This window comes from Cavia porcellus, unplaced genomic scaffold (assembly GCF_034190915.1).
Source record: "Cavia porcellus strain 051 isolate PalLab524CR breed Dunkin Hartley unplaced genomic scaffold, mCavPor4.1 scaffold_26, whole genome shotgun sequence".
NCBI lineage: Eukaryota > Metazoa > Chordata > Mammalia > Rodentia > Caviidae > Cavia > Cavia porcellus.
Genome location: NW_026947509.1, coordinates 33,041,153 through 33,061,438, shown reverse-complemented (window position 1 = coordinate 33,061,438; position 20,286 = coordinate 33,041,153). Strand labels below are relative to the sequence as shown.

The 20,286-nt window shown below is 40.5% G+C and overlaps 1 protein-coding gene across 1 annotated transcript in view; it reads left to right on the top strand.

The window, feature by feature from the left end:
- The first annotated feature begins 458 nt into the window (after window positions 1-458).
- LOC100721632 (UDP-glucuronosyltransferase 1A10) overlaps window positions 459-20,286 on the top strand; it is a 35,301-nt gene continuing 15,473 nt past the window's right edge. The window contains exon 1 of the mRNA XM_003474404.3: window positions 459-1,357. Within this exon, the coding sequence (XP_003474452.2) occupies window positions 506-1,357 (852 nt within the window). The 5' untranslated portion in view covers window positions 459-505. The remainder of the gene's footprint in view (window positions 1,358-20,286) is intronic.

Below are 20,286 nucleotides of genomic sequence, written 5' to 3'. Positions count from 1 at the left end.
ATGTCTATTCATGCCCGAGTGAGTTACTTACGAATTCCAAGTCCACTGCCAGTGGCCACGAGCAAGAACTCTCCAACGTTTCCCTGGAGGTTGGCTTACTGATTGCTCTCTGAGGAAAGAGCTCTTAGTGATCAGAAAATGAAGTCCAAATTTTACTTTAGAGCAAATTCTAGAAATGTGAGCTTTATTCAGGTTTATGTTCCTAACATCCCAATCCTCAGTGTTCAAAAACATCACATGATAACTCAATTTCTAAATCCACATTGCAATATATGCCATGACTTTTCTCCAAGACAACCATTGCAAACTGTTCTTATCTGGAGAACACAGAAGTCACACCTAGCCAATTGTAATCATTCTTGTGAATAATTCACCATGGATGAGTACGGTTTTATTTATGGCGTGAGTACAAGGTCCATTTGTGCCTGTATTCCCTACTTCTTCCTGCTATACTCTATACCAACTGAGAGTCAGAGCAGCTGAGTGGCTCAGGCCTGCAGTCCTCATGGCTCCTGTACATTTACCTGCCCGCCTCTCTCTGTGCCTGTGTCTGCTGCTGGCATCCAGCTTTGGCCAGGCAGGCAGGCTGCTGGTGATGCCCATGGATGGGAGCCACTGGTTCACCATGCGCTCTGTGGTGGAGAAACTCATCCAGAGAGGACACGAGGTAGTTGCAGTTGTACCTGACGTGAGTTGGCAACTGGGACAGTCACTGACCTTCACAGTAAAGAATTATGCAACATCTTATACTTTGGAGGAGAAGAACTTGGTATTTAAGGTTTTTGCCGATGCTCTATGGGAGACTAAGGAAGAAAATTTATTTGATACAGTGGCTACTACCAAGAAAGATTTTGAACTGCTGTTTTCACACTGTAGAAGTTTGTTTAACAACCAGACCTTGGTAGACTACATAAAGGAAAGTCATTTTGATGCGGTATTTCTAGACCCTTTCGACATGTGTGGCTTAATTGTTGCCAAGTACTTTTCACTCCCCTCTGTGATCTTCACCAGGGGACTCTACTGCCAAAATATTGAAGAAGGCACACAGTGCCCCGCTCCTCTGTCCTATGTTCCCAGATTTCTCTCACAGTTCTCGGATACTATGAATTTCAAAGAGAGACTGCAGAACCATGTTGCCCGCTTTGTGGAACATTTAGTTTGTCCTCATTTTCTCAGACAACCCTTAGAAATTGCCTCTGAGATTCTCCAAACACCCATCACAGCATCTGAGCTCTTCAGCCATACATCAATTTGGTTGTTACGCACAGACTTTGTCTTTGACTTTCCCAGACCTGTGATGCCCAACATGGTCTTCATTGGTGGGATCAACTGCCATGAGGCAAAGCCCTTGTCCAAGGTATGTTCTCTCTGCTTTGGCACATGAAGGTAACCTGGGTTGGGCATTAAATGAAAGGTAGCCTGCTGAATCATGGTTTGTTATTTATTTATTATGATCCTGGGAATTGAGCCCAGGGTCTTTGCCCTGAGCTATCTCCCCTTTGTTTACTGCTTATTTTCAGATAGGGTCTTGCTAATTGACTAGGTTGAGCTCAAATTTATGACACTGTTGCTTCAGCTCCCCAGAGCTGGACTGCAGGTGTGCACGTCCAAGCCTGGCTTCTGTCATTTCCATTCAATGTGCTTGGGTGTTCCTCCTGGTGTAATGGACTGCTTTGAGCCCGTTCATTTAATTGTTGTTCAGCAAAGTTTGTAAAACTGTGCTGTTGTCATGCATGTGTGTAAAATGACAAAATGGTTTGTAACTTACAGGCTGGATTTTTGTCATTGTTTTTGGAAAAATGGTGAAAAGTGGAGTAAGAAATGAAATGTTCCTTTCTCTAAAGGCATAGTTCACAGATTTATTTATTTAAAAGATTGAACCCATTGTCCTACTGTATGCTAGGTAAGTGTTCTACCATTAAGCCACACCCCTAACCTGAAGCATTCATTTATATTACTCTTATGCTGCTCTTTGTAGGAAGCGCTCTTAGTTTTTTATGCATCTTTTCTAATTTGTTATTATTTATAGATGTGCACATAGCTTGTGCAAATTCTCACATGTATTTTATTAGAATAAAATATAGTCATAGGCTGGATATATTCTTTCTCTTGCATTTTTTACACAGTAATAAATCATTTTAGACCTCAACACAGATTCATCATTCTTTTAACATTTGTAGTCTTAATTTAAATATATCATAGTTTTTTTTTTAACCAACCAGTATTGTTACTTAGGGTTCTATGATCTTTTGCTATCATGAGCAAGACCATACTAACAGTACTTAAATTTGTTCTTTATACACCAATATTTCCAAATTTGGGTTTTTAACTTGTAGGGCAATGTCCTGAAATCCAAGTTATGGAATCAAATGGTGCACTCACACTTTCTGTTTTGAGAAACTACTTTCAAAAATCACACAAGTCCACACCCAGGTAACAGTATATCAAAGATACAGTTTTCCTATATTCTCTCCAATACTAGATGTCAAAGTTTACAATTTTTGTTAATTGAGCAAAATAATTCCATGTGACTCTTTCAGTCTTCACATTCTCTCTGTCTCTGTCTCTCTCTCTATATATATATATATGTATATACAATTTACATTTCTTTTGTAAATTCCATATTTATGTTTGTTAATCGTTTAAATACAGATATTTGTCATATAATTACCCATCATAAGCCTTTTGAATTTTGGGAATATAAAAACTAAGGTCCTAAATTATGTGCCACACACATTTTTCCCCCAGGTATGTGCTTAATCATTTGTCATATCAGATTTTCAGTTTGGGAAAATCAAATTATTAACTTTTTCTTTAATAGTTTAAGGATTCTAACTTGTTTAGTTCTTCCAAGGCTAAAGTACATAAGCATTTTCTCCATTAAATTTCAATGTTTTTAATTCCCACAAATCTGATAGGATTGTTTGATTTTTAAGAATAAGAACTTTAATTGGAACAGTGCGATAATATAATTTGATTTTTTCTAATAAACTGCCCATTGTCCCAAATATTTATTTATGTGTGCAATTCTGGAGATTGAACCCAGGACCTTTTTAAAAATATGGTTTATTCTGAGGCAGATTCTAAATACATAACACTATTTCCCAGGCTGGACTTAGACCTGCAAACTTTCTACTTCAGTTTCCCAAGTAGTTGGAATCAGACAATGCCATTGTGGTGCCTGACACATCAGAAAATGCCATTCTTTACCTATGAAATTAAATGCTTATTTATCAGATTCCAGTTTTCTATATTTTTGTAACTGCTTCTAAAATCTCATGTTTGTCCCATGACTTACCTATTTGTGCTGCAGAACCATATTTTGATAAAGTATCTTTGTAGTAAGTTTAATATCTAGGAGGCGAGTCCCATATTCACTATTTATTTTTTCTAAATTTTCTTGGTTATTCCTCTAGTATGATCTCCTTTACAAAATCTGAAGTTGTTTTGATTGATTCCAATAAATAAAAGCAAACCATTAGGGAGTCTTATAATAGTATACTACATATTCTTATTAACAAAAAGAGATTGACTTTTTTTACTTTTATGTCTTTCTATGCTGGAATTGGGTTCCTTTGTACTAATTCATAAATTATATTGTGCCCATCAATATAATTTTGTACTTCATATAAATATTTGGCTCTCATTAAAGTTTATTCCTATCCATTTGAGTCTATTGTGCACAGGGCAATTTCTTTGTTTGATTTTATTATGTGAGATGGTATGAATGCTATATTGAAGAAAACAAGACATTATGGTAGCTATTGCTGATTTACTATCATCTTGTTTTGAAGTCCTCCCATACTTTTGTTCTTCTGTTTTGATTGGTTCTATCCTGTTGTGTTTTATTTGATTTTATTATGTGTAATGTTGTAGATAAAATTTTTGAGGAAAATGAGGTATTATAGCAGCCATTGTTCATTTCCTGTTATTTGGTTTTGAAGTCCTGTAATGCTTTCATTCTTTTGAATTTTTTTTACTATATTGTTATGTTTGATATTATTGTATGTGAAGGTATGATCAACTATTTCAAAGCAAAGAGATATTATGTTAGCTATTGTTGATGTCCTATTGTTTTGTTGTGAAGTGCTATGTTGCTTGCATTTTCCTGTTCTGATTTGCTTTTTCATTCTGTTTTCTTTTGTTCTCTTTAAAATAAAAAAATCTTCCTTCTAAAAGGCTGGGAGACTATAGTTGTATGTGTGTTAAAATTAGGTCTGAATTCCTACTCTTGAAGAGACCAGGCAAAGTGTAGGACCTAAGAGGCTCAGTTATTCAAAGGGCTTCTCTCCCCTTTACCCTCCATAGTTAAAGGGCTGGACATTGCCTACGCATCATGCCCTTGTTCTGTACACAAAGATAGTCTGCAGTTTCCTGGGCAGATAGTGGACATGTGTATAAAATATGAAATGTATTGAGCTATTCAGAATTTTACGCGTGGTTGGTTATGTATACATAGGTAATTTGAATAATTAAATACATGTTTTTCTGTGTATTAAACACACATATAAAATGTGTTACATATTAGGTGATTCTATACTTATATGTATGTATGTATAAGTATAAAGCAGGGAAGGTACTCAATCATGAATTCAGTTCTCAAAGAGGTCCTGTTGATTACTACTCTGGATATAGCATAAGTGCCCAGGACCAAAGAGCTATGGACCGTATATATTTCTCTACCTACTTGTTTCATATGGGTAGGCTACCTCTTGTGAAATCATGTATTTTAAAAAAATTTCTGGAGGAGTCAGTGTGAGTTACTTTTGTCTGATGAGGCCAAAAAATAATGGCAGTGTGTGTGTGTGTAAGAGTGTATGTGAAAGCGTGCATGTGAGCGAGCACATGTCATGGGCATGTGCTTGGTATGGTGGGTGGTAGTGACAGTCTGCACAACAGAATATCTATGTTGGCTGGGGATTTAGTTCAGTGGCATAAGTGCCTGCCTGTCAAGCGTGAGGTCATGAGTTAGCTTCCCAGTACCAAAAATCAAACAAGCAAACAGAGTATATATGTAGAGAATTATGCATGAGGATGTGATTAAACACCTTATCCAGGATGACAGGCAATCATTGGTGTGATTATTAAAATGGTTTTTATGGTAGGGGGAAATTCCCAGCATTTTGCAGTCGCAGTAGAGTGATGACTGGGTCCAATGGGAGGGAATGCATTTCGGTCTGTACAACTCAGGGCAGCCCTGGCTCTGGAGAACTGGGGTGTGATGCCTTTACACAGCATGAAAAGATTGGTGCTTCTCCTATCTCTTTCACAAGCTTGTGCCATCTGGTCTCTCTACTGCAGTATTCCTCTTTTTAAGGGCCCTCATCCCCACTGTTTCTGCTGGAATCCTCTTTCTCACATTCACAGTGGGCCCAGATTCATTTATCTTTTTGAATCTAATTCCAATGACCTCCCTCTAGGAAACTTGATTTCAAGGATCCCTCACCCTATCACAGACTCTTATGGAGGCAGGAAGCACAGCTGTCTTCTTGCCTAGTGCTGAAGGGAGGAAACCACAGTTGGAGCAGAGAGAGGTTCCTAAGTGTTTTGGCCTCAAGAGGTGATTTGGAGAGGAAGAAAGGTGCTTTCTCCTTGTCACACTCCTTGGCCTGCATATTTTGCCATTTCCATAAGTTCAAGGAGATTTGCAGTATGAGGCATGAAGCCTCCCTTTTATCCTCTTTGCAGAAAACTTCCTCAACAGGCAGAGCAGGTACGGTCTCTACTTGCCTTTGACTTACCCTGCCTGCACTCTTGACAATCCCTAAAGTAAGAGGCCCCCATGTGGATCTTGTGGATCATTGCTATTTCTGCTGATCAGCCTCTCTCACCTTCAGTGAACTCTGAAAATATGACACCTCGCAGGCCTGGTCAGGTATTGGTGTGGTGCCTGTGCCTGTCACTCTACCAGCTGGCTATCCAAGTCATCCACTGTCTTGTCTTCATGGGCTCAGTGAAGAAATTCCAGATCTCTCTTTTCTCCAGCTCCCCTGTAACTTTTCCAAAGCTTTGTATAAGATTTCTTTTCTGTCTCCTTTGCCAATTAGTCTTTCTTCCTTCTGCTTCCTCAGCATGAACCCTGCCACAGAGGGTCTAACAAGAAAGGGCTCCTTGTATTAATAAAGAAGACATGATTTTGTCCTCTGTTGTGGTTTGGACATGGAGTACTTCTGAGTTTAATCAGTGCATCACTTGAGAACATGGACTCTGGAGCCATCCAATTGAAAATTCATACATACTTCAGCTCTGAAATGTAGGTATTCTTGAGTAGAAACCTCCATTTCTAAATAACACAAATGAGATGAAATTATACCACTACAGCAGGGATATCTGGATGAAATATGGAAATGCAGCAAAGTGCTTGGGATATGACAATGAATGAACAAATAGTTGTGAGTGGGTAGGTATATGCATTTTCCAGCATCATTATTTCCAGCTATCACAATATTAATAACACCATTCATGCCTTAAAACTTTTCAAGGCATGTTGATCAAATGTCAGAATCCTCCTGTTAACCTTCAAGTTGGTGAACTATCACCATATGAATAGTTAAATATAAGAAATGCTTGCACATGGTTAATGTTCCTAGCACTCCACTTTGAGGTACAAAAGTGGGGCACACAGAGACTGAGTGACTTGCAAAGGATCATGTCTCTAGTCAGTAATAGAGCTAGGGTTCAAACCTATGCATTTAGATAAATCGAGACATTATCTACAGATCATAAAATTCACTCTCTTTTGAGTGACTATTAAGTGTTTTCCATTTTGTTCACTCATAGGAGAAATAGCTCTACTCTCTGTAACGTAAGTTATTTTTCTCATCTTTAAAAGAATCTCCATGCCCATTGACAATGACTTGTCATTTCTCTCTATTCTCCCAGCCTTAGCCACTAACTTATTTTTGTCACCATGTTTTCTCTTTTGGGGGATTTCTGCAAATATGGTCCTTTTGCTCAGCTTCATGGCTTATGCAGGTTGTACCTCCATTGCTTGGTGTCGCCGAACCACATTCTGTTCTATGGATTCATCACGTTTGCTTTTTCATTCATCGTTGCTGGCAGTTGATTTGCCTCTGCTTCACAGTCATGTTGAATAATATCCTGATTTGGTTGACCTTGATCTTGCTGTCTAGACATGAGACAGTTTTACTTTTTTTGGTGATTATTCTATAAAAATGGACTCACACCAAATGTGATTATTATATAAAAAAATAAAGCTGATGGTGAAAAGAATAAAAAGGGGGTGGAGGAAGTGGGAGAAAGAAAGGAATTGAAATGTGTTGTAAACATGTACCAATTCCCTACAGTGGATATGCTCATTCTGTACTACAAACATGGACTGACAAAAGTCACAAAGAAAGAAAGAAAAAGAAAAACATCCGAAATGTAAATAAGCTTACATTTGTTTACATAGTTTCATATCTCATGTGTGTTCAAGACCATGCACACTTTCTTTGTGCAGTGGAATCCTATCCAGTGTGTGCATTTACTACACTGTATTTATCTGCTGCTCGGTGGATGGACATTTGAGGTGTTTCCACTGGATGGTTGTGATAATAACGTTGGTACAAACATTCATGATTCTGATTCTGTTGGTACTGGTCTATGCAGGAGAATGTTTACTTTTTGATTTGGATGACTTTTCTTTCTTGATTGCACTGGACAGGACCTCAGAACGAGGGTACCTAGAAGTGGTGGGAGCAACCTGCCTGGACTTGAGACTCACCTAAGAAGTAAGGCATTCAGTCATTTGCCATTGAGTTTAGGACTTTTTTTTTTAACTTTTACTATTCTTTGTTAGTACCCATTGCAGCATGTAATGACCACATTCACCATTGAGAGTTGGCACATATGCCAACTTAGTTCTCCACTTACTTTAGTCCTTTCATTCCCTTTCTTTTTATGTAACCCAGAAGAGCCTAGTGTTTTCTGTCCCCTGTAGTCTGATATCAGTGGCCTGGGAAGCAGAAGTGTGGAGATCCTGACATACATGAAGGTGACCCGTGGGTGTATCGTGAAGTTAATTAGTGGCTATCTTGGTTACTTTTTTCTTGTTGAGACAAAAATACCTGACACCCACAATGAAGCAAAGAAAGGCTGATTTATCTTACAGTTTTGGAGGTTTCAGCCCCAAGGCAGGGTGGCATGGCTGAGAGGCAGCTGTTCATGGTGGCCACAAACAAAAAGAGTAAAAGGGTAAAAGAGGAAAACGCGCCTCTTCCCTCTCCTATATGGTAAGCTGGCTACCTTCCCCTGGGAGCGTGCAGCACTCACACCACCAATCCCAGCACTAGACAATGAACCAATCACAAATGCTAGATTCAGCTGCCTCCATGACTGCATGAGGCTTTGGGAGGAAACACCAAGACACAAACCATAACAGTGGCAATGCCTCTGTGTTCACAGCCTGGATCTACAATCATTCACTTAAAGGGTTTAAGATGTGTGTCCTGCTAGGGTGTACTTCTTACTATTTGCCTCTTAAAATTTTCTTCTCTTTTAAAATTTTTCTTCTCGTAATGTATTATCTTTCATAAAATTTAAAATTGAGAAAAGAATTAGGTCTCTATTAATATAACATTCAATACTTTCATTTGTTTGAAGAATGCTGACATGTTTTTGCTCTTGTCTTTTTATTCCAGAAGATCTATTCCTTTTTACTTATTCAGATCTTTTTGTATGTGTGTTCATCAGTACAAATTTTCATTTATATTCATTTTTTACCTTACCATATGTTTCTAGGCTCCTTCTATTTCCTCCTCCTCCTCTTCCCTTCTTCCTCCTCCTAGTCCTCCATCTCCACCCTCTTTCTCCTTTACTCTTTCTCTCTACCTCTTCTTCCTCCTGCCCAGTGCTGAAGATTGAATCCAGAGTCTTCGCACTGAGGTACATCTGCAGTCTCTTTAATGTAATTTAATTTTCTAATTTTGAGACAGGGTCTTATTAATTTTCTAAGATGCCTGGTCTGTTCTCAAACTTACAATCTTTCTGCTTCACCCTCCCAAGGGTTAAGATGTGCCACTATGCCAGGCCATCCTATTATTTTTGCATGGAGTAAGTTTCCATCTGTTTTGAACTGATTATTTGTTATTAAAGGACAACTTTTGCACATTTATTTAGGATCTAGACATAGTCCTTTCTTCTTAGTTTGTAAGATCTACTGGATATGCAGTGTCACCTGCAAATAATTCCTTTCCCTGATACTTTTTTTTGTGTGTGTGTCTTTTTCGTTTTTATCGGTACCAGGGATTGAACTCACGACTGCCTGCTTGCAAGGCAGGCACTTATGCCGCTGAGCTAAATCCCCAGCCTCTTTCCCTGATACTTTCAGTACTCATTTCACTTCATGAAGAATATATCTCTGAAACATTCTGGGGTAATAGTGTTGAATAAGGCCAGTAATGGTGAACCTTTTGGAATTTTCAATGATGCAAACAGCTTGCTGAGGCATGTCTGCTGTAGGTTTGCCACCACTGGATTAGATTGTTTGGACTGGGGCTCAATCATGTATGATTGAAAAATTACAAATGCAAGAGAAATATTCTTGGCAAAGGCACAATGGATAAACTCTGGTGAATGATCTTTTATAGTTGTACCTTGTTTTATTAGTCTTATTTACAGGCTATGCATTTTCATGTATCTTTATGGCTTTTTACATGTTCAGTAGATTCTGTAACCGAGTGATATTTTCTCATATATTGATATTTTCAGCCAACCCTTGGAAAAGTATATTAATGCTCTTTGTGATAGGCTGTGAGATAACAGTTGTAGGAACTTTAAAACTAGGCGTGGTTTTCTGCTCTTGGCACTACCAGACAAAGGCAATACCGCGTGAAGATGCTGAGTCATTCAAAGGGATAAGATTTCCACCCCCTCTAGCAGTACATATCACAAAGCACCACCCAGGTCCACCAAGGGTGGTGTTCTGCAACTTTCTGAACCAACAAGGTATTCCAAGTGGCTCACTGGGTAATGCAAGTGATGGTGAACTATGGCATGCATGGTGTTTTTCTTTTAAAAACAGAGGTGTTAATGTATGAGTTGTATTTTACAGATTAAAACCTTAGTCTTCAGGTTTTTGCAGTGTTGCCACTTTGTGATAAATAAATGGGATAGGGCTGCAGTTGGGCACTTGGCTTTTAAAGATACAGAAGCCAAACATAGTTATATTTTAGCCTTGATATGGAGATGTTTACTGCCCAAATATAAATATTAACTTGTAATGTTGTGGCGTGCTCAAGAAAGTTACCCAGAAGACAATGAGATTTCACCAACAAGTGAGTTTTATTTTGAAACTGCAGTGGTCAGTCAACTTTGACCATTGGACTTTCTGGCTACTGGCTGGCTGGTCTCGATTTCTGTGTTCCTGTATGAGTTCAAAAGGTCGAGGGGATTCCATGGATACTGTCTTTTTGCAGCACTGTCATTGCTTTGGAATGTTACAAGACCTTCTTACACATCTGTTCTGTAGAACTACTTCTGCCAGAGAGTTCACTTGGTTATGAAGCTGTTTAACTACTTGCCACACCCCCATCACACTCCCTTGTATGCTATGGGTTATTCAGTGGAGCCTCTGGAGACTTGTTTCAGAGGGGACTACTGCTCCTGCACTCATCCTGAGTACCTTGGCTATGCTTTCTCAGCCAGTATTGGAAAAACAGCAGCCCATCTGCATCATGTCTGGTGGTCGACCAACAGACAGTCCTCTGGTCCTCCCTGGATAGCTGTCATTCTGGGGATGAGCATCACTAGGAGGCAAGGACCCATCTAGTTAAAATTTTGTCTATGGTCTAGGCATTTAAGCAATCTATTAGTACAGAAAAACCAGAACCCCTGAGATTCCTGGTAGGTGGAATCCTGTGACCTGGTCTCATTGAATGAGACCTGGTTGTTACCCTGTCCCGCACAAAAATCTCTCTCTCTATCATGAGTAAAGGTAGATATTCTTTTTCCTCTTGAAAGTAGAGTGTTTGACTGGGTGTAGCTATGGTTGAGGAAGCTATAGCTTCATAAAAGGTTGAATGTGGCCTTATGCACATCCAACACCTCTTTGTTATGGTGGAGTCTGACATATTTAGAAGTTGGTGAATCTCATTAAGCGTCTGGTAAATCTTGGACTTTGTGCTTGCCTTGTCAGTACCAGCCTGAATATCTACCAGGGATGAGATGTTACCTTTTTGAGGGACTTTAGGCAGGACCTTTGGTCCGGGATGTTGGGACTATGCAATTCGCAGGAGAATGCAGGAAAAGGGGCAGCAGCCTCCGGGGTATTCTTCTGTCCTTGGTATATGAGTAAGGATCCCCAGGTCTGTCCATCCCCCTATTCTTTGCAAGTATATCTGAGTACCCTAATTGACCCTATTGCCCAAAATGGATTACAAATATCCTTTAGGATGATTCTAACCTGCAAACAGAACTTGTTTGAGTACCCAGTGTTATGGTTGATATATTTTGTCAACTTGAGAAGTTTATAAGTTTAATCAAGAGACTTAGCCAGGAGCAAGGATCCTTACTTTGTTTTTTTTTTTTTTTTATTTAAGGAGAAGAAGGAAAAAAAAGCAGAAAAAGGGTACAAGTTATACAGAATTTCAGAAAAAAAATAAACAGTAGGAAATCACTGGTTAATGGATTACATATTGTCATCTTAGAAATACTTGTTCAAGTTACAAGATTAAAGCATATAAAGTGGACATTCAAACAGCGAGACTGCAAACAGTTCTGTTCAATGATCCAACAAAACTCAGTAATATTGTCTATCTTATACACTTAAATTTACATGCAGTTATACCATTTAGAGCACTTTCTTTTCCTCTCTTTTGTACAATGACTATTACACATTTTGGGTTTTATTGCTCCCACAGTTCTTATTGCTTTTTTTGGAAGAGAGTAAAACCAAATGTGACTTAACAGAACAGATTCGGTTAAATCAAAAAGGGGGACATAATAGATAATGTAAAAACCTAATACAAGGTGGTCAACAATGGTTACCATTAATGCTTTCTGCTATCTCAAATAGAATTGCCTATATCATCAGTTATAATAAAATTGAACAGAACAGTAAAGAACGAAACCTTTGTAATCAATCTCATCCTGTGCAAGAGGAGGGAATGAAGATTTTGTGAGTGCTACACCCACCCTTGGGGTGGAGGTGGGGCTATTACAACGTAAGTGAGAAGAAGAGGCTTGTTTCCTTCCTTTTGCTCTGGCTGCTTTTGCTTCCTGATGCCTTGAAGTGTTGCCCTGGTGCCACGCCACCCTGCCTTGGAGCCAGCTGGTTATGGACTGAAACCTCTACAGACTGTAAGCTAAATAAACCTTTATTTCCCAAATTTTGGGTGTCAGGTGTTTGTTTCAGCAATGAGAGAAAAGTAACCAAGACACTCAATTTGCAAACTTTTTGCTTTTCTCTATACACCTGGATGAAGCTGTCATTCTGTGCTCACCAGTAGATTAAAGAACTTGAGTCTTTTGTTCTAATTGCTGGGTCTGACCCATCATACCATAGTCCACAGAGTCCTACGGTCTCACAGTGTGGACAGTACATATTTCTTTCATTGTTGCAACTTCTCTTTTGTACCTTTGGACACATATATAAGCCATGGTTCACCAATTGTATGTCACCATTTGGGTTATCCCTAATGAGTGCCTTTTCATTTATCTTACATGAGGGAAGCCATCTGTAGACCCTCTACCTCACCACTAGTGGTGTTTCTGAAAATATCATATGGGGATAACAAGATTGTTGGTCACAAGGGAGAGGCTGTTTTGCTATTATAGCCTAAGTCCAACAGAGTTTACTTGTAGTTGTTCAATGGTGCAATTACAGAGATCTTCCTCAAGTTCCACAGGGCTGATTATTCTGATCTGTTAACTGGTGTCATCAAACTTCATCAGCAAGATGAGGAGCAGGAAAGGTGAAGCTTGAGTAATCATTGTTAGGCATGATCCTAGAAGGTTTAAAGAGGTTAGCTACATTTTAAACATGTCAGAGTGCTTAGTCCAATAACTAAAGCCTGGTAGAAAAGAAAAAAGCAACCCTCTCCACAATTCCCCAATCCTCTGGGGACAGAGTCCTAAGTACAACAGCAAACACCAAGACAAGTGGGAGGAAGGGGACCAACAATTCAATAGACTAGCAGTACAGCTAGGCTATCGATGTCCCAGTGTAGTGGCCACTCAATTTTCAGTCGTGCATTGACTCATCAACTTCCAGGGTGATGAAGGCAGGGCTTTGGGTGTGTTGTCTGCTCAGCATGGTATTTAGGGGAACTGTCTCATCAGGGCAGTCCTTCCAGTCTTTGTTGGGATGCATCCCCTCATTCTTGCACTGTAGTCTCTGAGAGTGTCACAGTAGACAGGGTTCAAGTGGGGGCAAGGTCCCAGGAAGTGATGGTGAGTCTGTAATCCTCTGCTCCCTAGATGTCCACTTCTTAACCAGAGAGTGACGGATCCATGGCATGAAATCTGCAAGCTTTAAAGCATCAGGTGTGGTTATTATGACCCCCATGAAGGCCCTCCCACCATGGTTGGAGGAACTCATCTTTCAAGATTTAACTAAGACCTTGTCACAAGGTTTGAACCGATGGACTGAAGAATGTGTAGTAAGAGGTATCACAGCAACACTGCTTGTTGAAGGTTCTTTAGTGTTTGATGCAGTGCTTTCATTTGCTGACAGAAGTCCAAGGTTTTAATCTCCCAGAGTCTCTCAAGGGCTTGCATGAGTGGAGGAGGCCTCCAAAAACAGGGAGTGAGCCCATGCCAGTATGGGGTGCACCATATTAGGAGTGCAAAAGGAAGCATTATGACTCAATTAGCTCCTGTTTATTGGTAGAGTTTTGCTAATGTGTCCTTTAGAGCCCAGTTTTGTCTCTTCACCTAGCCTGAACTCTGAGATTGATAGGCTGTATATAGCTGTCAGACAAGCTGTAAGGCCTTTGACAGGCCTTGGGACATTTGATCCACAAAAGAGAGTACATTTTCTAAGTCCACTGTTATGGGGAGCCCATACCAGGGTACAATCAAGTGGCTCTAACCACTTCCCTAGATGTTTCAGTCCTAGTGGGAAATGTCTCCACCCAACCCAAGTAAGGACAGATCAAGACTAATAGGTACCTTTGTTTCCACTCTTGGGTTTTTGTTCTGGAAACTCAATCTCAATATCTTCAAATGGCAAAGTTCCTTGTCTTCAGGATGCCTGACTGCTGTTGAGACTGTGTAACTGGGTTATTACAAATGCAGGCTTCACAATGAGGAACCACTGAAACATACAAAGTCCAGAGTCTCCATACAAACAAATAATGACCAAGCAAATTTGGCATGGCTGTTTTTACCAGGCAGACATGGCTACGTAGGTCTAGTATTACATGAAGTCCCAGAGCTCCAAGAAGAAAAACCCTCACCCTGGCTAAACCTGCCACCCATTTCCCTCAGTGGTTTCCTCTATGTTCATCCACTGAAGTTCCTCCTTTGGGCAGTCAAGTGGTTTATGTAAGGGAGACACTAAAACATGAGCTGAATGAGGCTGCTGGCTCAAGGCTGTTTGTGTAGCAGGCATGTTGGCTGCCTAGTTTCCTTGAGTCTCCATTGACTTGTCCCTTTGATGTCCTGTATATTGCATCACTGCCACCTTAGAACGCAACCAGGCAGCTTGTAATAGGTTCAAAATCTCTGGGAGTTTTAACGTCTTTTCCTTCTGCTGTCAAGAGGCCTCGCTCCTGGTAGGTAACATCATGCCTGTGTAGAGTAGGAAATGTGTAATGAGAGTCAGTATATTCACCTTTTTGTCTCATCCTTCCTCTAGAGCTATTGGCTTGGCCCATTGTACTGAGGTCCCCAGGGACAATGCCTCTGACTGGACCATTTGATCTAAGTTGACAACTGTCACCCCTGCCCTTCAGACCCCATGGATTATCATGCTGCTGCCATCAGAAAATAAAGTCAAGTCAGTATCCTGGAGAGAGGTGTTTTATAGATCTGACTGAGTTAAATATGCCATCTGGATGACTTCAGTATAGTCATACTCAGGTGGCTCCATAGAGGAGGGCAAAAGAGAGGTGGGGTTAATGGTTTGAATGGTCCTAATGGTGATTTTAGGATCCTCTAACAAGGCCCCTTGATACTGGGCTAATCTAGTTCCTGACAGCCACTTACCACCAGGTCCTCTTAGCAAAATCTCTACTGTATGGTACAAACACATTCAAATTCTGCCCCAGAGTCATTTTGTATGCTTCCTTTACTAATATTGCTGTGGCAGCAGTGGGGCATAGGCAGGAGGGCCATCTTTCTGACACTTGATCTAGCCTTTTTGTCAAGTACGCTACAGGTCTCTTCCAAGGTCCCCAAATTTGTGTTAGGACATTGTGAGCAGTGCCTTCTTTCTCATGAATAACCAGAAACATTTTGTTATGTTAGGCAGTGCTCAGGCAGGGGTGTGTATCAGTTTTTCTTTCAAGTCCTTGAAGGTCACCTGCCAATCAGAATTTCATTCCAATGAGGAAATATTTCCTCCTACTAAGGTCTCATGCAAGGGCTTGGTGATAGCTGCAAACCTTGGACCAAAAGCCAACAGTATCCTATAGTCCTCAGAAGCTCTCTTAATTCCTTCTTGGTAATGGGTGCTCTCAGGCCCTGGATGACCTGAATCCATGAAATTGACAGGCCCTGTGTTCCATTATTCCACACAAACCCCAGAAATTTTTGCATACAAATTTGAGCCTTTTCCTTCAAACCACAATACACCTTTTCCTGGAGCAGTCCCAGGAACTTCTTCATCCCTTCTTGACATAGTTCATCATTCCAGCAGTCAAAGCAAGTCATCTACATACTGTGATAGACAGAGGGAAGGGATTTTATGGCTGAAAAGGATAAGGTCACTGGATAAAGCTTCCCCAAATACTGGGTTAACTGACATTTTTGTCCCCTCTTGGGTTCCTTCCACTCAAAAACAAATATTTCTTGGGAACACGTTTCCTGGAGAGGCGAAACAGGAACTGGGAAGCAAGATAACACTTCTTCCACAGTGGGCAGTACATTTTCATCCACTGCTGTGTGGTCCACAGTCTCTCCTGTATCAGGACCTGCCCAGAACTTGGTGTCCTAGAAATCAGGTTCTGCATGCTGCATAGTCCCTCATATTGGGACCCACATGGTGGAACTTAGAATCTTGGGAATCTGGCTCTGCTCACTCTGCTGTGGGTACCTGGAGAGGTCAGTGGTGGGGTGCTCCATAAGGCGAAGACAAAGAGTGTGAGAGGAGTCAGGGGTTCCTCTTCTGAGGATGGAGGCATTCCAGGTGGCTTCAAGTTAGATGGCCTTTCCTGAGTAACCAGTGCCTATTTGAGAAGACTCCAAGCACATAGTTTAAACCATGTAGGAGACAATGAGCCACTCCTACCCAGGAATCAATATATGGAAGCTGATCTGGCTGCCCTGGGTTCCAGGTAACTACATGCCATATTCTGCTGGCTCTCTGAACGTTGAATGTTCCTTCTGCTGGCAATGCAACCTCAAGGATGGACCATTTCATTTTTCAGAAAATGTCCAAAGTTCCCCTTTCCACACATTAACCCTGTAATTTCCACTACATTTAAATTTATCAAAATTGCTGACCATGCATTCCAGTGAGTTGGGTTAATGACAGTGGATCCCACTGTGACCACTGTTAGCAAACCCAAGAGTCCCACAGCCTGTTTCAGCCAGTCCCCTCCCACTTCTTCTTCTTCTTCCTCCTCCTCCTCCCCCCTCATCCCCCCTCCCCTCTCCTCCCTCCTCCTCCCCCCTTTTCCCCCCTCCTCCCTCCTCCTTCTCCTTTCTTCTTTTTTGCAGACAGCCAAGCTAGAAACATAAGGAACAAATCCAACTGTAGCAAAGCTTGAAAGGATGGCGACAGTGACACCTGCTGGCGGTGGGCTAGCAATGCATGCTCTCGACAGAAAAAGGTCCACAAAGGACAAAATGATTGTAGGAGAAGCACATTTCCCCCCACTGACCTCAAATTTGGTACAAACTCAGGGAAGCTCCCTGAAAAAACAGGCAAACCACCACACCTGGTGCGCTAAGCTATTCTCAGATTCAACAAACAACCAAATATTAGCACAGAACAAAACAAATTCCTGAGTAAACGATATGCTAAGTGTCTAACTAGGAAACCAAAATCAAATTAGAAGCACTTACCTTGGTCAGGGGATAGGTATTCAGCTGTTTCCATCTCATGGCTGTAGGTGTCCATTCTCTCAGCTGCTCCTGGGAGGCTAACTGAACTCAGCCACAGTGCCTTGCTACCTGGTTTTGGCTGCTGAGCAAGAAGGCACTTCAAAGGAGGGTGTTCTTGTGGGTAAATCTCACTGGGGCCTCCAAATGTTTCAACGCACTCAAGAAAGTTACCTACAGAACACTAAGGTTTCACAAATAAGTGAGGTTTATTTCAAAATTGCAGTAGTCAGTCAGCTTTGCCATTGAAATTGCTGGCTACTAGTTGGCCTCGATTCCTTTGCTCCCCTATATGAGTTCATAAGGTCAGGGGTTTCCACGATACCACTTTTCTATTGTTTTGGAATGTCATACATCTTGATAATTGACACACGAGTGTAGGCACTAGGCAGTTTAGTGCCTAGAGATACACTCATTTGTTTCCTTTTCTATAGTTTTAATGGCCAGTTAAGGGAAAGGAGGTGGCTTTTGGGGAATTGCCCAAAGTTTACTTGCTGTTTGAGGTTTAACTGCTAACTGAGCATCTAAACTATCATCTGTAGGCCATAAAAATCAGTGAAGTTATCAAGACTAGGGTTTGGTGGTTCAAAAGAAAAAAAAAAGCAGAGAAAAGCAAGCAAATAGTGGGGGTTATGAATGTCCTCCAATACTATTTATATCAATTAAATATTTTTATTTTATTTTGTATTTTAAAAAAGGGTAAAATTAACCATAACATAACCATAACAAAACAGAACAAATCAGATCAGAAGCAAAACAATGTGACACAGATTTCAAAGCAAGGCAGTAGGAGATCGATAGTAGCTACCATAATGTCTCTTGTTTTCTTCTAAATAGTTGCTTATATCTTCATACACAATGAATTCATACGAAACAAAATAGTATAAAACTGATCAGAATAGAGTAATGAAGGCATTACAGGCCTTTAAAACCAGACAATATGAAAATTACCAGTGGCTGCCATAATGTCTCTTATTCTCTTCAAATTAGCTGTCCATACCTTCATGTACGTTGAAATTAAACAATACAAAACAGACTAAAACCACTCTGATCAAAGAATAGAAGCATTACTGGATATCACAGCATGATAATACAGAATCAGCAATGGATACCATAATGTCTATTTTTCTTCAAGGTATCAATTAAAATTATTACAACAACCAACAATTTACTTAGCTCATTAAATTACCAGAAATTTATGTCTTTGAATTTCTCTTTACTTTAGTTTATTGGTATAGTTTAGGTATACATAATGATCTATTCATTATAGGGAATTTGTATCTGTACATGTCGTATCTTGATTTATCTTTTTTCCCCATTCCTGTCCCATTTCAAACTCCAATTTCCTCCCTGTCTCATTTTCATTTTATGCTTCTTTTCTCATTTTTGTTTCCTTTTCTTCCTTGCCCTCTCCCTTCTTCCTATTTCCCTTTTCATTTTAAACAATTTCTTCTTTTTTATTTTAAAGAGGATAAAACCAAGGAACATAGAATAGAATAAAACTAATCAAAATAAACCAGCATAAGAGATACAGGATTTCAAAATCTTATGAAATCAACAATAGTTACCATAATGCCTTTTGTTGTCTTCAAAATAGCTGGATACCTTCAGACATAGTAAAAATCAAACAGAACAGAATAGAATACAAACAATAAAAACAAAAAAATGAATGCAATAAAGAACTTCAAGCCAATAGTAAATCCAAAATGGCTACCATAATGTTTTGCTATCTTTTAAATAGCTGCTCATGCCATCAGATTTAACATAGTCAAACTAAACAAAAGAGAATAAAATCCAACAAAACAATGAAAATGATATTGTTTTCAGGCTGGGATCACTTCCTGGTGAGGTCTTGTTCTCTCCCTCTGCGGTCCACAAATGGTGCTGACTCAGGGTGAGAGGATTGGGGTACGACTGCCACATTCAGGCAGCAGTCACGCATGGCACTGGTTTCCAGGCAGGATCATCTCCTGGTGAGGCCCAGGTTCTATCTCCCTATAGTCCATGAATGGCGTGAACTCATGGAGAGAGGCTTGGGTCTGGCTGTCCCTACTCTGGCAGTAGCCCGCATGTGGTGGTTTCTAGGTGGGAATGAAACAATTTCTTCCTATTTCACAATATGTATTGTATATTCTTGTTCTTATTTACATGATCAGTTTCTCACATCAGAGGGATAATTCAATATTTATTACACATATGTCCAGTTTATTTCACTTATGCTTATGGTCTTTTTAAAAAATTTTTATTTAAGGAGAAAAAGAAAAAAAAGCAGAAAAGGTACAAGTTATACAGAATTTCAGGAACAAATAAACAGTAGGAAATCACTAGTTAATAGATTATATATTGTCATCTTAGAAATATTTGTTTAAGTTACAAAATTAAAGCATATAAAATGGACATTTGTTGGGAGCCGCAGCCCCGAGCCCGGTCGCCTCACTTGGCGGACATGAGGCCTGTAGTAAAGAGTGAAGCCTGAGGTAGATTACCCCTCCCATCGAGCACGTTAGTTTCCTGCTTACCGCGTAAGCAACCCGCTCAACAATATAGTCTGCCTGGCAACTGATGATGTTAGCCAATCAGCTTGCCTTGCTTACTTTAACATGATTGGACACTGTACCCGTATATATACCGGTGCCACCCCTGGGCGGAAGAAGAAGCCAGGTAGAAGCCCAGAAGTAAAAGCCCAAAAGGAGCCGCGGAGAGCGGACCGGTAGAGGCTTTGGGGCAGACTGAAGCACAAAAGGAGCCGCGGGGAGCGGACCAGAGGAGGCTTCGGCTGGGAGCGATCCCAGGGCAGGCTGTACGAAGAAGGAAAATAAAAAGAAAAGGTTGTCCACTGCCAGACTTTGTCGTGTGTCCTTCCTGCCGGCCGGGAGCGGACATCGACATTTGGAGGCCCGCCCGGGGACTGATCACCCCCGAGACGTGGAAGTGGACAACGCTCCAGTACAGAGCTGCGAGACAGGTGAGTTGGGGATAAGCCTGGGCTCTGGGTGGCGCGCACCTACAGGGCTTTTAGACTCCCCTCAGGCTCACGCGTAAGTGGCGGATTCCTTGGGCCTCACGCGGTGAGTAACA